The 18,669-nt window shown below is 38.1% G+C and overlaps 1 protein-coding gene across 2 annotated transcripts in view; it reads left to right on the forward strand.

The window, feature by feature from the left end:
* The window catches only part of LOC128655576 (protein unc-93 homolog A-like), a 99,785-nt gene that overhangs the window by 73,646 nt on the left and 7,470 nt on the right, over positions 1-18,669 (forward strand). Inside the window, exons 4-7 of one of the 2 annotated variants that reach the window (XM_053709168.1) lie at positions 480-506; positions 1,739-1,852; positions 10,209-10,423; positions 17,480-17,615. In XM_053709168.1, the coding sequence (XP_053565143.1) occupies positions 480-506; positions 1,739-1,852; positions 10,209-10,423; positions 17,480-17,615 (492 nt within the window). The remainder of the gene's footprint in view (positions 1-479; positions 507-1,738; positions 1,853-10,208; positions 10,424-17,479; positions 17,616-18,669) is intronic. The other variant, XM_053709169.1, reaches the window with a different exon arrangement.

Below are 18,669 nucleotides of genomic sequence, written 5' to 3' on the forward strand. Positions count from 1 at the left end.
TCCAGGTGCAATATACACAGACTGGGACTTCTCAGCCGCCCAGCTGACTGTTTAAAAGGTTTCAGCATATAAGATAGCTCCTAAAACCAATGCAGGAGTATAGATGGATTCCCAGATAAAATCCAGCAGCAAGTGTATTAGTTAAAAGGAATATTTTTATTTTCAGAATCCACACAGAAAAATGTGATTACAGGAGGCAGAATGCATATCCAAGCAAAGGGGTAAAAAAATAAATATCAGACGTTCCAGGCTTTACAATACAGGAAATCCAGAGTCAGACAAACAATCCAGGTAGGGAAACAGAAAACCTGTCAGCAGGTGCAGGATAAACAAGCAGAGACTCAAACAGTGAATGACAGTGCAGGCAGTAGTTAAAAGGCCATAATACCCAAATGTTTAAACACTTGAAAGTGATGCAGCATAGCTGTAAAAAGCTGACTAGAAAATATCTCCTGAACATCTCTATGTAAAAAAGAAAGATATTTTACCGCAAAAGTTTCTCAGTAGCCACATCCCATTGTAAAGGATTTCTAAGCAGCATTTTAGTGTGTCTGTCCTGGGACAGCTGAAAGGATGAGCCTCGTGAACTCTCATATTATTTCACCAATCAGGTAAAGGAAGCTTACTATGAATTCTCATGAGAGTTAAGTGACATCTCATGAGATCACAGTAAGAGTTCATGACCTCAGCACTGCTGATGCTGATTGGCTGCTGTTCATTTTTTCATTTTTTTTTTATTTTTACCTGCAGCTGGGAGCGGGTGAAGTATAACTTTTCACACAGAACTTACTCTGCTGAGCTGAGGAAACTGTGAGGTAAAATATCTTCCTTTTTTACATAGAGATGCTCAGGTGATATTTTCCTGCCAACTTTTTACAGTTATACTGCATCAGTTTCAAGTGATTTAGCATATGAGTATTATGTCCCTTTAAGAAAAGCAGGTTTAAATAGTCTGTACCTGATTAGGTAACCAGCTACAGTTGGCAGGCAGGTGCAGCCAGAGAGCCAGTGCAGGCAACAGGTCTCCTGAACAATTAGTCTGAAGCAGAGCCCTCCAGTGGCTTAGAGCATTGTTTCTTAACCCGTGTCCTGAAGTACCCCCAACAGGCCACATTTTAATTATAGCTGAACCAGTGCACAGGTGAAATAATCAGCTTATGGGTGAGAGCAGGTTAGTAATCACGGTTACTGATCTGTTGATTATTTCACCTGTGCACTGGTTCAGCTATAATGAAAACCTGGCCTGTTGGTGGTACTCAAGGGCCGCGGTTGAGAAACATTGGCTTAAAGGGAAGCCACAAAACTAAAAACTCAAGAGACCCAGGATCAATCTCAAGCACAGGTATGACTAGTACGTGTACAAACCAGTGTTTCACAGCTTCTTTTAATGTGGGAAATAGTAGAATTATAGGGTTTAGCAAAAATGTAGTTTATTAAACAACAGAAGTCCTGGCAGGGTTGTATTCTCTCCTAAGGCAACAAAGCCTGTACTTAGGGCATGTGGATGTAGTAAATTCTAAGGTCCTTTTACCCTTTTGTGTGTCCCTGGCCTCCAGTTATGAGAAATATGAGATAAAATTGTTGAGGGAGGTCACATAGCAGCTTATTGTTAGTGCAGCACATTATCTAAATACATAACATTGGCATGGAAATGATTTTATCCGTACATTGAAATGAATAGATCTCATGCTTCTGTTTCTACTATCAGGATATAATGTAAATGTTACTAACTATGCACGCTGTGGAGCAAATGACTGTCCAGCTGAAAGTATCAGCAGCGGAAATGATACATCAACATCTTCAAATCAACCAGCAGACAGCCTAAGATACACTTTACTGGGTATTTATACAGGTAAGGCTCACATTCTTTTCAATTGAAATACCGTGACTTAGAGTCAGTTCCTTCTCAAAATATGTAAATGAATATTAAATGCAAAAGTGGGAAAGCCAAATAATGAAGATTGCTCATAACCACTTGTTTCATGCACTTCTAACTGAAGCAAATTATTAGTGACATTCTGTAACTGCTGTCATTACAAGCTAAATAATAACTAACTAATACTATTGTAATACTACATTTTTATATATTAGAACAAAAAACAAAATAATTTTGATTTTATAGAAACAGACCTTTATTCTCCTAGAAGTCAAAAGTAATATAAATAATGTGTCAGGGTTTAGCTGTGTTTATCTTACAGACTAATTAAGGAACAGTGAGGCAAATTAAACAGGAGACTAAAGGGAACCAGCAAGTCCTAAATGGACAGCTAACACCTTGTTATTACATGACATTTCTGTTGTGTTGCTATTGAATAACATATCAGCCAAGTCTAAACCTTTTCTAAATAAATCTTCATCTTGCTTGCTGCATTTGTTTTTAAATAGCCAATCTCCACTCATCACTTGCCTTGAAGTAACCAAACCAGTCGTAAGTCTGCAGCTGACAAAGCTAGACTTGTTCATTATGTTATGTGTCATTGCATTGTTTTGCAGGTGATCCCAATTACGGGCAGATATGTAGCATGGCTCCTTGAAAAGCCTGCAGTGTGCAATTAGAAAAGTCACAATTTTCTGAGCTAAATTACATGAAAAAAAAAAATAATGAAAGTATATAGCAAAGTTGTTTTACTACCCAGAACTAAGCATTTTATATAAAATCTCAAGATGCGTACGGTGCCTTTTAACAAGTTGAATCTAGTGACATACTGCTGAGACATTGAGATCAGGTTCTTTAGGGAACATACTTTGTAAAAGATTTTAAAGAGACTTAAAAATAATTTTATATATGCATATGACATAGCAATTAAGTTCTGCATTTCAAAAGATCTGCATAAAAATAAAAAAACTATCCTTTTGCTAATAGATTTTGCAGTCCAGAGATACACACTTTTCTGATATCCTTTGAAGCGACCTGACCTCCTATGTCGTCACGTTCCGGCCCTTATATATAAACACATGACTAATCTTTATTTACAAAACAACACAACAACCCAAATAAAAACATTAGACTTAGCGTTGGTGCAAATTGGCCGCAGCCCCTTTATTTAAATAAATAACCTTTATAGAAAAACTTTAATTGACTCAAATAAATAACAGTGCAAATATTATAACCACATTGTACATAACATACACATGGACAGTGGTGCTTGTCCATACTAATTTCTTTATATATATATATATATATATATATATATATATGGCCGTCACTCCACTCACTGCACCCAACCATGCAAGTGATTGAGCCAGTCAGCAATAAAACACAGAAGTCTCTAAGGAACCCCTTGCCCTTAGAGACCCCCAAAATACCATCACACTAGCAAATTGGCCATAACCTGCTGTAATTGTAAGGGCTAGCACCCCCGCCACAGACTGGCCTGAAAACTCAGCCCAGTCCCGCCAACCCCGCAACCTTATTTAAAACCTCTTTAAACTCAAGGATAAACAACTGCAGACCAAAGTCATTGAGATGCACCCCATCAGGCGAATAAAATTCACCCTGACCCACCTACGCTAAGTCCGGATGATGAACAACTGAACCACTCAGCCTCCTGACAAATGACCCCATCAACTTGTTAATCTTCCGCCTGCTTTTGTCTAACCACACCGGATTTCAAGCCACTCTCCAAACCCTCCTGGGCAAGATGTCAGACCATACAATCCTCAATGTAGGATATAAATCAACAACCTCCCGACATCCCTCTTCATGCTTCTCACCAACTCCCTCTGTGGCAGAAAACCAAGATCATTGCCCCCTGCAAACATCCTAACGGTATTTAGGAAAACCCAACTGCAATCCATCCACTTTCACTGAAGCCACTCTCCGAGCCCAATGAATAAATGAGTGGCCGACTAGCCACAAACGCTCCATACCTAGAAACACAGAAAATAAAAGTAACCAACCACATTAAACACCCAACTCAGGACAGACATACAGGCAAAACCGTCCTGATCCCCACCTACCAATGCCCTTAACCACAGTATCAGACAATCCCCTCACCGAAGCCAACAATGCAGAAGGACTCAGCTGCCGCCCATATGCGGAAAGAATGAGACCCTAATTCCCTCGCATTAAAACCCAACTGACCCAATGCTTTGTTTAAAACCGCCCTGAACTGGAACTGCGACAAAGGCCTACCGTCCTGGTGCACCAGCAATGAACCCCCTACCAGGGGCCGAACACTCAAATAAGTCTTCAGACCACGCCAAGGACAAACTTCCAAACCATTAGGAAAAAGGACTATCGTCCTACCCTTCCCCAACTGGTCTGTTTTACTCCTCCTCAGAAATATCTCCACTTTGGAATCACACAAGGCCACATCTGCCAATGCCAAACCACCCATGGAGGATACATTTTTACTAACTAGCTCCGATATTTGGAATTCCAGAAAAAATGCAAAAACAAAAGCCAAACGGAACAAACAGGCCTCAAAAGCAGACACACATACCACCTCCAATACCTGATACATACTGCTTAGCAACGAGAAAGTAATAGGGCGTCTCCGATCAGGAGAAGACCCAACTGAACCCCTCTTCAAACCATTGAGAACCTGCCGAACACAAAAACCCTTAGTAATATCTCGTAAACCTAACAATTTAAAGCGAAAGGCCAACGCCGCCAAATGCCTGTACATAGCAGAATGCGACAAATTCAAAGACCCCCACTCCCACATCCATTCCAACAAGAAAACTGTGAGATCAGATACCCCTTCACGCACCACTTTTGATGCCAGCCTGGACTCCCATTCCCACCACACTCTAGAGTAAGCCGCCCATGTACCTGGCGCCAGTGAATCCTTAACCAGTCTAGCCAATCCTCCACTCCAAGCCGCCACAGGGAACTTGGGCATGGGCAACCCTCCACGTCTGCATGAGGAGCCAACTCCCGAAAACGCTGCCACTGAAAGCGAGAAAGGGAGTCTGCTATAGAATTACAAAATGTGTTTAGCCTTAATGCAAACATTCATCCGCAAACACTTCAAGACTATTAATCTCAACAATCTCAATACAGGCAAAGACATCCCCGTCAATGTATTCAACGCATACACGACACCCATATTATCAGAATAGAATACAACCGACTGATTGCACAAATCAACCTCCCATACAAACAGCAAAACCACGATCGGGAACAACTCCAAAAACACCAGATTCTTAACCAAACCTAATGCAAACCATTCAGCCGGCCACTCCGCCGCACACCAGTGCCCCATAAAATATGCCCCAAAACCACAACCCCCTGCCGAATCAGTCACAAGCCCCAAATCCTCGTTGGACACCCTCACAGTCTGAATCAAAGTCAAGCCATTAAAGCTCATCAGAAACTGCCTCCAAACCCTCAAGTCATCTTTCAACTCTTTGGATAATCGTATAAAATGATGTGGCTTAGACACGCCAGCAGTAGCCAAGGATAACCTCCTGCAAAAAACCCTCCCTATCTGGATAATTCTACACGCAAAGTTAAACTTGCCTACCAAGGATTGGAGCTCACGGAGAGTAACTTTCCTTGCCAGCAATGAGCGGTCAATCAACTCGAATAGGTCAGACACCTTGTCACTAGGGAGCCTACATTCCATGTTCACCGAGTCAATTGTAAGACCCAAAAATTTGAGTGAGGTCACAGGACCTTCAGATTTTTCAAGAGCAATGGGCACACCAAAATCAAACCCCACCTTGAGGAAAACATCCCTCAAGAATTTACAATTCCCCGAACCTGCCGGGCCCACAAATAGGAAGTTGTCACGGTAGTGAACCAATGACGAAAAGGCCTGACCGTTCCGAAACCACCCATTTAAGAAATGTGCTAAAGAGCTCAAAAAGTGAACAGGAGATGGAGCATCCCATTGGCAAACACAGGTCAACGTAGTAAAGGCCATCCACACAACAGCCCAACAAATGGTGTGATGACGGGTGCACTGGCAAAAGCCTAAAGGCCGCCTCAATGTCAATTTTTACCAACAATGCAGAAGGATCCATCTCCCTAACTAAGCCAACTGCCTGATCAAAATATGCATATTTAACAGAGGCCAACTCCTGTGGAATACCATCATTAACTGATCTCCCTTTTGGGAAAGATAAATGGTGGATTAGCCTGAACTTTCCAGCCTCCCTTTTCGGAACCACCCCAAGGGGGATATCCTCAAATCTGCAATGGGAGGACCCACAAACGGCCACAAGCGAGCAGATTTTAAATTACAGCGAAAAACTTCACAACCCCCTTGTGACGGAATTACAAAACCGAACTGAAAACCATGAAGTAACAATGCCGCTTTCTCATGACAACCCTGACGCCTAGCGTACAGGACGATCCAAGGTTCCATCACGCCTATTCTCACCGGAGTCGCCCCTCTTGTCAGGCACCTCACCGGATCTGCCCGACTTACCTCTACAGAAACACTTCGCATAGGGGTGAGAGCCCCCACACCCAGAGCATTCGTTTTCAACTTGCACGTGGCTCCCCATTTACAGAATTTCTCATTGTATGCGAAACAATACCCTCTCTTAACCGATGCTGGGGACCCACTGGTGAGAGAGCCACCGGCACCCGACCGAAAGGACTGGGAGGCTCTCAAAGGTGTCATTATCTTGAGCCATAATCCCATGTCCTGGTCGTCCCACTTCATATCTGGTTTTACCGACATCCGTTGCCTAAACTGCTCGTCGTAGGACCACCATGCCATACCTCCATACATCCTCTGAGCAGCAGCAACCTCGTCCAGGTAACAAAACAATGCCCCACCCTAGTCAGGGAATCTACCAGAAAAAACACTAGCATATATTACAAAGGCCTGGAACCAATTTGTAAAGGTTTTCGGCAACTTCCTGTATCTTCTTTTCCGCTCCTCCTCCTCCTTCTTTGAAACGTCCTTTTTAGAATCCTCAGGAATCTCAAAAGACTGCTCAAGAGGGAGAAGGGAGAACAACTCAATAAATCCCCTCTTATATATTTTCTCTTTCACCTCCACCGTTAAGTGCATCCCTAAGGGCCCGATGGAGCAGAGGCATGACCGAGATAACGCAGTGTCGGCGACCCTCAATTCCGCCCCATCAACTGGCTTAAGGCTGATGCTAGGGAGAGCGTCCCCGTCGTACCAGGGCTTTTAACCACAACAGGAGAAATGCCCTCCCCAACTACAGGGACCATAGCGCCGCTAACTTGAACCCTCCCTAAACCAGGGACACCCAGACCATCGGGACCCATGCCTTTTCCACAGGGGCTCCAGCAGTAGGTCTGTCCCCCTCCAACGTCAACAGCAACTCCCTCAAACCCGCCACTACTCTACCGGCCACCAAATCACTGTCAACACCCCTGTCCATTACATCCCTCCCCCGCACATTTAAACCCGTCTCCCCTGTAGAGTTTTCCGCCGCATGCTGCCCACCTGAGGAGCCGTCAAGCATTGCCTGGAGCCTGCCTAAGCGTTGCTCCATTCTCCTTTTGCCTCCATCTTGTTTCGTGACAACCAGACAACCGGACATCCATGCTGATCCGGCTGCCGTGGTTGTTCCTGAAAAGAAGCAGCATGTGAACACATATCCAAGGGGATACAATGACTTTACTATATTAAGCTTTACCAGAAGAAAATGTCATTACATCGCAAGGGACATTGATATAATATTAAGTGTATATCTGGATACAACTACACACATACTATACAAGTCTTCATAAAACAAGCACTTGGTAAATTATATCCAAATACTCAGATCGACATCAGCATAATACACTCCAATAGCTCTTTAAACCTTATACATTGCACTGATAAAGGCATTAAAGGGCTACACATCAGACATATAACTTATCTATATTTGTTCATCCAAGGGGATAAAAACCCTACCAACCCTAGCCCCCTTGTGCAGGCTGGCACCCTTAGCCGTAATCATCCCTCTTCCCCTCTTTGGAGCTCCACCCTCATCACCTCCAGACCAGGCCACATCTGCCACTGGCCGTCGACATGCTCTACCGCTAGGCACACCCACAGATTACCCAGGCCTATTTCGGCCGTCTGGCACCCCCTTTTTACCCAGAGTGACCGCCGTATATAACCTGGCCCCACTCAAATCACCAGCCACCTCAGCCACCCTGGCCGCAACACCCCGCCTCACCTGGCTGTTGCCAACAGGTTGAACCTCCTGCTGCATAATGTCAGGCTCCAATAGTATCTGAATAGTATCCGTCCAAAAGCCGTGCAGGCCAGAGAACTCCTTCTCAAGGCCGTCAAAGATATCCGCCGCTGTGGATGGACCAGGTTGAGGCCCTGGCCGTTGTCCAGTGGGACTAGGATCTGCAAGAGAAAAACTGACACGTGAGTCACATACCCCACCTACCACAACCACCCTTGTACCAATGGGAACCCCAGGAGAGGAGCGGGACCCACCCGGCTTACCACTAGAATGCAACCTATCACCAGACCCCCCAAAATGACCCACATGCTGCACCCTCACCCCAGGAGAAGGGGGGACAAATTCCTCCTCTGAAGAATTTAAATACAGTTCGACTACACCTGCATCCAGCTCAAACTCCTCCCCCTCATCACAAGACCCATAATCAAGATCTACAAGGGCCCCTGTAGGTCTAATAGGGAGTTCATGTCCACCCAAACAAGCTATCCCACCCTCAATAGCCCTGTGGCTTGGTGCATCAGCAAAGTGCTGCTCACCCACAACAAATGCCCCACTGCTAATAGAAACCTTCTAAGCAGCCTGAAAACATTCCCCCTCACTCTCACTATCATCTACCACCTCCCCAAAGGAACAGGAAGGTCCATAAATGCCATGGTCTACCGTCTGATAAGGAGCCCCCTCCCCCTCTGCCTCAGGCCCACTCTGGCCATAAGCCACCTTTTTACTACCTTCAAACTGCGTGGTGGCCGGGCCAGAGGCGGCCCTCAGCTCCGGTTCCTTGCCACTCCCAACAGCTACTGATGTCACTGCCACCGGACCCGTAGAGGAAAGGGGAACATCCGACTCCACTGTGCCTGCTTGCTTCCTCCCTTGACCAGCAACTGCCTTCTTACCGCCACCAGAACGCCTGTGGACCTCAGGACTCAGACGAGATGGAGGCCTAAACCGCCTCGTGGACCTCTTCCGGACTCCAGAAGCCTCTTCAACCAGATCCTGCAAACGACCGCCAAAAGGACCTGGACCTGAGACTCTAGCCAGGTATGCCCTTTTTCTCTTGCAGCCTCCCAGAGCCTACCCAGCAGCTTCTCTACCTCAGCCATGGTGCAACTGAGCGGATTATCACCAATTTTTCTAGGTTTTATTGGTTTAGTTTGGTTGCCTAGTGGAGTTACAGAGACATTAACAATAATATCTTCTATTTGTCTTTTGCAACTGAGTGGAAAGCCAGGGAAAGAGATGCTTATCAAAATCTTCTCAACACCAACTGCTGGCTTTCCCGCTCAATTGCAATGTTAAATAAACTCTGCCCCTGACTCCTCCTATTCTACCACTCCAGGTCCTTTTCCTCTGCGGTCAAAGCTCCCTCCAGCTATGCTTTGCACCGCCTCCAGGAGCCCCTAAATGATGACAGATATAAAATGAGCTCCTGCAATGTGCATGGATATTATATTCGGGTTTGATTTATTTTTTTCCAGTGTGCGCAATAATGTGCGCACATACAAGTTGAAAGTAAAAAGAATACGACTTTGCAGTCAAATTCTCAAGGGTGCAACGCGCAATTGCGATCGCATAATTGCATTTTCACATAGACTTTAATAAAGCCTTGTTTCCTTCCAAAAATCTACCAGCCACAGCTCGTGCAACCCCAATCACATCAATATGTATATGAATGTATACATATATTTTTGTGTTTATATGTGTATATTTATTTTTTTAAATACATATATACACATATATATATACATGCATATACAGTATAATATATTTATAGACATACAAATAAGGATCACTATGTATAAACACTTTTAGACCTTTTTTTTCTGACATCTCATAACTTTAAACCCTTATAACTGTTTTAATAAAAGTGTACAAATATGAATGTCACTGTACTGTTAGATGTTTTTTTTTAATGTGTTTTGTGACACTTTTTGTCACTTAACCAGGAGGTCTGAAGTTTCGGTGTTGTGAGTAAAATGTTATTATGCTCTCGCGGTCACATTTACTTCCAACTTGTAAACAAATGCCAAAAAAGGCGCATAATGAAAAATAGAACTTTGGTTTAAACAAAATGCTTTTCCTTTTTTTTCCAGGCAGTGGAATATTAGCTGTTATACTTGTTTCTGCATTATTAGACAACATTGATTTAAAAACCGAACAGAATAATGATGGGACCAAAGAAGAATCTTCTTGGATAAAAATTGTAGAGACCCTTATGCAACTAAAGGATAAACGCCAATGTCTTCTTATTCCTCTGACAATTTACAGTGGTTTAGAACAAGGATTCATTTCTGGTGACTACACAAAGGTTTTCAGAATATTCCTATTTTTAAATGTGTCTTATTGTCCTATTCTTTATTTAATATAAAGCCATATTGGTGGCAAAAAATTGCAAAAATGGTTGAACATAAAAAGCTAAAGATGAGGGACTATCTACACATTTTGCACCTATTGCATGGACGTATTTTGGCATAGGCAAACATAGCAATATATATATATATATATATATATATATATATATATATATATATATATATAATAGATAATTGTATTACTTTACTGCTGTTTGTATATAATATGTGCTTAGCTCCTGCAAAGGTGTTAAACACATAGGTAAAGCCAGTACCAGAGCAGCAATGCACACCTGGTGAGCCAATGACAAAAAGGCATATGTAGGTAGCCACCAATCACCAGCTAACTCCCAGTAGTACATTGCTGCTTCTAAGCACACCTTGAAATGTTCTTCAACAAAGGATACCAACAGAATGAAATAAACATAACAGAAGTAAATTAAAATGACATGCTCTATATCAAATATAAAAGTTGAATTTTGACTTTCATGTTCCTTTAGTTTTGCAAATATATCTGAAAAGTATATACATGTATAAAGTATATGCTGTATAAAGTATATACATGTATAAAGTATATATATGTATAAAGTATATACATGTATAAAGTATATGTATAAAGTATATACATGTATAAAGTATATATATGTATAAAGTATATACATGTATAAAGTATATGTATAAAGTATATACATGTATAAAGTATATATATATGTATAAAGTATATATATGTATAAAGTATATACATGTATAAAGTATATATATATATATATATATATATATATATATATATATATATATATATATATATATATATATATATATATATATATATATATATATAAAGTATATATTGTATATGTATAAAGTATATACATGTATAAAGTATATATATATATATATATATATATATATATATATATATATATATATATGTGTGTATAAAGTATATACATGTATAAAGTATATGTATGTATAAAGGATATACATGTATGAAGTATATATATGTATAAAGTATATGTATGTATAAAGTATATATATATATATATATATATGTATAAAGTATATATATGTATAAAGTATATATATATATGTATAAAGTATATATATGTATAAAGTATATATATGTATAAAGTATATGTATGTATAAAGTATATATATATATATATGTATAAAGTATATATATATGTATAAAGTATATACATGTATAAAGTATATATATATATGTATAAAGTATATATATATGTATAAAGTATATATATATGTATAAAGTATATGTATGTATAAAGTATATATATATATGTATAAAGTATATATGTATAAAGTATATATATGTATAAAGTATATATATATATGTATAAAGTATATACATGTATAAAGTATATATATGTATAAAGTATATATATATGTATAAAGTATATATATATGTATAAAGTATATATATGTATAAAGTATATATATGTATAAAGTATATGTATGTATAAAGTATATATATGTATAAAGTATATATATGTATAAAGTATATATGTATAAAGTATATATATGTATAAAGTATATATATGTATAAAGTATATATATATATATATATATGTATAAAGTATATACAGTATATGTATAAAGTATATATATGTATAAAGTATATATATATATATGTATAAAGTATATACAGTATATGTATAAAGTATATATATGTATAAAGTATATATATATGTATAAAGTATATATATGTATAAAGTATATACAGTATATGTATAAAGTATATATATGTATAAAGTATATGTATGTATAAAGTATATATATGTATAAAGTATATACAGTATATGTATAAAGTATATATATGTATAAAGTATATGTATGTATAAAGTATATATATGTATAAAGTATACACAGTATATGTATAAAGTATATATGTATAAAGTATATATATGTATAAAGTATATTTATATGTATAAAGTATATACAGTATATGTATAAAGTATATATATGTATAAAGTATATATATGTATAAAGTATATACAGTATATGTATAAAGTATATATATGTATAAAGTATATGTATGTATAAAGTATATATATGTATAAAGTATATACAGTATATGTATAAAGTATATATATGTATAAAGTATATACAGTATATGTATAAAGTATATATATGTATAAAGTATATATATGTATAAAGGATATATATGTATAAAGTATATACAGTATATGTATAAAGTATATATATGTATAAAGTATATACAGTATATGTATAAAGTATATATATGTATAAAGTATATATATGTATAAAGTATATACATGTATAAAGTATATATATATATGTATAAAGTATATACAGTATATGTATAAAGTATATACAGTATATGTATAAAGTATATACAGTATATGTATAAAGTATATATATGTATAAAGTATATATATATATATGTATAAAGTATATATATGTATAAAGTATATATATATGTATAAAGTATATATATGTATAAAGTATATATATATATATGTATAAAGTATATACATGTATAAAGTATATATATATATATATATATATATATATATAAATATGTATAAAGTATATATATGTATAAAGTATATATATATGTATAAAGTATATATATATGTATAAAGTATATACATGTATAAAGTATATATATATATATATATATATATATATATATATATATATATATATATATATATATATATATATATGTATAAAGTATATACAGTATATATATATGTATAAAGTATATACAGTATATGTATAAAGTATATAAAGTATATATATATATGTATAAAGTATATACAGTATATGTATAAAGTATATAAAGTAGACCTTTATCAGCATAAGCTGCTTTTGAGCTCTTGTGGGGCAGGTTTATTCATGCAAGCCTACTATTAGTGGTCATTTATGGCTCTTAGTAAATGAGGCTCAATGAGTTTAAAGGCACAGTTAAGCCAAACTTAAAGGGACATGAAACCCAAACATTTCCTTTCATGATTTAGGTAGAACATACAATTTAATCAAATTTGCTTCATTCTCTTGGTATCATTTTTTTGAAGGAGCAGCAATGCGCTACTGGTTTCTAACTGAACATATGGGTGAGCCAATGACAATCAGTATATATATGCAGCCACTAATCAGCAGCTAGAACCTGGGTTATTTGCTGCTCCTGAGCTTTCCTAGATAAACTTTTCAGCAAAGGGTAACAAAAGAAGGAAGAAAATTAAATAGAAGTAAATTGGAAATGTTATGCTCTGTCTATATCATGAATGTTTAATTAGGACTTTACTGTCCCTTTTAAGCATTCATGATTCAGACCCAGAATGTAATTTTAAACAAAAACTTTCCAATTTACTTCTATTATCACATGTGCTTCATTCTCTTTGTATCCTTTGTTGAATAGTAAATCTAGATTATAGGAGCTCAGGAGTGTGCATGTGTCTTTAAAAATCGCCTAGATTTATAGTTTTGCCGGTAAAGACCCGCTGTGCTAACGCTCCTTTTTTTTCCAGTGCACCCTTAAGACAACGCTGGTATTTAGAGTTGTCTGAATGGCTGTGTTAGCCTCAGAAAAGGGAGCGCTGAGCCTAATTTAGCTCCACTTCAACCCTCAATACCAGCGTTGCATACGGTAGCGGTAAGCTGGATATCCCCATAGGATACAATGGGGCTGAGCTGGCTGAAAAAAAACCTAACACCTGCAAAAAAGCAGCGTTCAGCTCCTAACGCAGCCCCATTGTTTCCTATGGGGAAACACTCTCTAAGTCTACACCTAACACCCTAACATGAACCCCGAGTCTAAACACCCCTAACCTTACACTTATTAATCCCTAATCTGCCGCCCCCGCTATCGCTGACACCTACATTATATTATTAACCCCTAATCTGCCGCTCCGGACACCGCCGCAAACTACATTATAGCTATGAACCCCTAATCTACTGCCCCTAACAACACCGACACCTATATTATATTTATTACCCCCTAATCTGCCCCCCCCCCCCAACGTCGCCGCCACCTACTTACACTTATTAACCCCTAATCTGCCGACCGGACCTCGCCGCCACTATAATAAATGTATTAACCCCATAAACCGCCGCCCTCCCGCCTCGCAAACACTATAATAAATTTTATTAACCCCTAATCTGCCCTCCCTAACATCGCTGCCACCTACCTACAATTATTAACCCCTAATCTGCCGCCCCCAATGTCGCCGCTACTATAATAAAGTTATTAACCCCTAAACCTAAGCCTAACCCTAACACCCCCCTAACTTAAATATAATTTAAATTAATCTAAATAAATTTACTATAATTAAATAAATTGTTCCTATTTAAAACTAAATTACAGAATTTTTTTTTTTTTACAAGAAGTTTAAACTAATTACACCTAATCTAAGCCCCCTAATAAAATAAAAAAGCCCCCCAAAATAATAAAATGCCCTACCCTATTCTAAATTACAAAGTGATCAGCTCTTTTATCAGCCCTTAAAAGGGCTTTTTGCGGGGCATTGCCCCAAAGTAATCAGCTCTTTTACCTGTAAATAAAAATACAACCCCCCCCAACATTAAAACCCACCACCCACATACCCCTACTCTAACCCACCCAGACCCCGCTTAAATAAACCACTAACCCCCTGAAGATCTCCCTACCTTGAGTCGTCTTCACCCAGCCGAGCCGAATTCTTCATCCAAGCGGAGCAAGAAGAGGTCCTCTATCCGGTAGAAGTCTTCATCCAAGGGGGGCAAGAAGAAGTCCTCCATCCGGTAGAAGTCTTCATCCAAGCGGGGTCTTCTATCTTCATCCATCCGGAGCGGAGCGGAGCCATCTTCCATACAGTCGACGTGGAGCCATCCTCTTCAACCGACGGACTAATGGCGAATGATGGTTCCTTTAAGGGACGTCATCCAAGATGGCGTCCCTCGAAATCCGATTGGCTGATAGGTTTCTATCAGCCAATCGGAATTAAGGTAATAAAAATCTGATTGGCTTATTCAATCAGCCAATCAGATTGAAGTTCAATCCGATTGGCTGATCCAATCAGCCAATTGGATTGACCTCACATTCTATTGGCTGTTCCGATCCGGATGGATGAAGAATAGATAGAAGACCCCGCTTGGATGAAGACTTCTACCGGATGGAGGACCTCTTCTTTCCCCGCTTGGATGAAGACTTCTACCGGATGGAGGACCTCTTCTTGCTCCGCTTGGATGAAGAATTCTGCTCGGCTGGGTGAAGACGACTCAAGGTAGGGAGATCTTCAGGGGGTTCGTGTTAGGTTTATTTAAGGGGGGTTTGGGTGGGTTAGAGTAGGGGTATGTGGGTGGTTTGTGTTAATGTTGGGGGGTTGTATTTTTATTTACTGGTAAAAGAGCTGATTACTTTGGGGCAATGCCCCGCAAAAAGCCCTTTTAAGGGCTGGTAAAAGAGCTGAATACGTTGTAATTTAGAATAGGGCATTTTATTATTTTGGGGGGCTTTTTTATTTTATTAGGGAGCTTAGATTAGGTGTAATTAGTTTAAACTTCTTGTAAAAAAATTTTTATTTTCTGTAATATAGTGTTTGTTTGTTTTTGTATTATAGATTAGTTTATTTAATTGTATTTTAGTTTAGCTATTTGTAGGTAATTTATTTAATTAATTTATTGATAGTGTAGTGTTAGGTGTATTTGTAACTTAGGTTAGGATTTATTTTACAGGTAATTTTGTAATTATTTTAACTAGGTAGCTATTAAATAGTTATTAACTATTTAATAGCTATTGTACCTAGTTAAAATAAATACAAAGTTGCCTGTAAAATAAATATAAATCCTAAAATAGCTACAATGTAATTATTACTTATATTGTAGCTATATTAGGGTTTATTTTATAGATAAGTATTTAGTTTTAAATAGGAATAATTTATTTAATTATAGTAGTAAATTGATTTAGATTAATTTAAATTATATTTAAGTTAGGGGGTGTTAGGGTTAAACTTAGGTTTAGGGGTTAATAACAATTACAGTAGCGGCGACGTTGGGGCGGCAGATTAGGGGTTAATAATTGTAGGTAGGTGGCGGCGATGTTAGGGAGGGCAGATTAGGTGTTAATAAATTTATTATAGTGTTTGCGAGGTAAGAGTGCGGCGGTTTAGGGGTTAATACATTTATTATAGTGGCGGCAAGGTCTGGTCGGCAGATTAGGGGTTAATAAGTGTAGTAAGGTGGCAGCGAAGTTGGGGGGGGCAGATTAGGGGGTAATAAATATAATATAGGTGTCGGCGATGTTAGGGACAGCAGATTAGGGGTTAATAGCTATAATGTAGGTTGCAGCGGTGTTCGGAGCAGAAGGTTAGGGGTTAAAAAAGATTTATTATAGGGTTTGCGATGCGGGGGGGCCTCGGTTTAGGAGTTCATAGGTAGTTTATGGGTGTTAGTGTACTTTGTAGCACTTTAGTTAAGAGCTTTATGTTCCTGCGTTAGCCCATAAAGCTCTTAACTACTGACTTTTTTTGACGGTAGGAGTCTTGTCGGTAGAGGCTCTACCGCTCACTTCTTCCAAGACTCGTAATACCAGCGTTAGGCAAATCCCATAGAAAAGATAGGATACGCAATTGACGTATGGGTATCTGCGGTAGCCTCGAGTTGCGGAAAGAAAGTGAGCGGTAGACCCTTTCCTGCCTGACTCTAAATACCAGCGGGCGTTAAAAAGCAGCGTTAGGACCCCTTAACGCTGCTTTTGACGGCTAACGCCAAACTCTAAATCTAGGCGAATAAAAGCAGAGCTTTTGCATCATTGTTTGTAGCAGTGTTATGCATTGCAATAAAGTTTTAAAGACACATGCACACTCCTGAGCTCCTATAATCTAGATTTACTATTAAACAAAGGATACAAAGAGAATGAAGCACATTTGATAATAGAAGTAAATTGGAAAATTGTTTAAAATGATATGCTCTGAATGTTTATTTTTTACTTTACTTTAATATAGGAATAAATAGTAGCATTTATAATTAATATAACGTTTCTTCCTTTTTAGTCCTATGTGACATGCAGCCTTGGAATACATTTTGTTGGATATGTGATGATTTCCTTTGCAGCAGCTAATGCTCTTTGTTCTTTGCTGTTTGGAAAACTCTCTCAATATACAGGAAGAATATCCCTTTTCTTCTTTGGTAAGCTAATTATAGAACTATGCATATTATTCATGTGACAGTCACACAAAGCAGAATACTAACGATAATAATAAGACAAGTTTAGTCTCAAATATATTTTTCAGTCAACCTTCCAGACAGCCACAACTGTACTGTACCATGTGACCTGTAAATGTACAACTGTACTGTACCATGTGACCTGTATATGTACAACTGTACTGTACCATGTGACCTGTATATGTACAACTATACTTTACCATGTGACATGTATATGTACAACTGTACTGTACCATGTGACCTGTATATGTACAACTGTACTGTACCATGTGACCTGTATATGTAAAACTATACTGTACCATGTGACCTGTATACGTACAACTATACTGTACCATGCCACATGTATAGCTTTCATGACTGTGCTTCATCAGCTGTCTATTGACTCACAGTGCTTCTGGTCACATGATCATTTGTGTTTACTGAGCTGAAGTTTAACAAGCTAAACAAATGTAAAGGACACAGTACTTGTGCTATAATTGCCATGATAGAGACTAGGCGCTAGTGACACACTTGCAACATTATCCGATTGGTTGTGTTTCCTGTCCCTCACAGATACACAGACCAATCGGATAATGTAAAAATGGCTGAGGGTATAGTTCCTTTACGTTTATATTTTCATTTGAAATAGCTGATTTTGTCCACACCTATACAGTACTATAATTTTCAATACTTATGTACTGGTTATTGAAAGGATATGTAAATAAGAAGATTTATAACAAATCACACTCCCAAAGGGGTTGGGACAAACATATACTAAATATTAATATTACATTGCTCATTGCACTGTTCTCACTGTTTATAAAGTGAGCAATAAGATAGGGAGGGTCTTGTGTTAATATAGAGAGATAAAATTATGAGGTCTGCTCTCCCTGCATGCGCAGACAGTTTATTTGGGTTGTAATATCAATTAGCACATTCATCTTAAATTCTTCAGCAGGTATAACATTTAACACATTAAGGGGAAAACTGTTTTTTGTACATTGTCTCTAAGTTTTGCTCTTTTAATATAAGTGATATA

Source organism: Bombina bombina, chromosome 4, assembly GCF_027579735.1.
Source record: "Bombina bombina isolate aBomBom1 chromosome 4, aBomBom1.pri, whole genome shotgun sequence".
Lineage (NCBI taxonomy): Eukaryota > Metazoa > Chordata > Amphibia > Anura > Bombinatoridae > Bombina > Bombina bombina.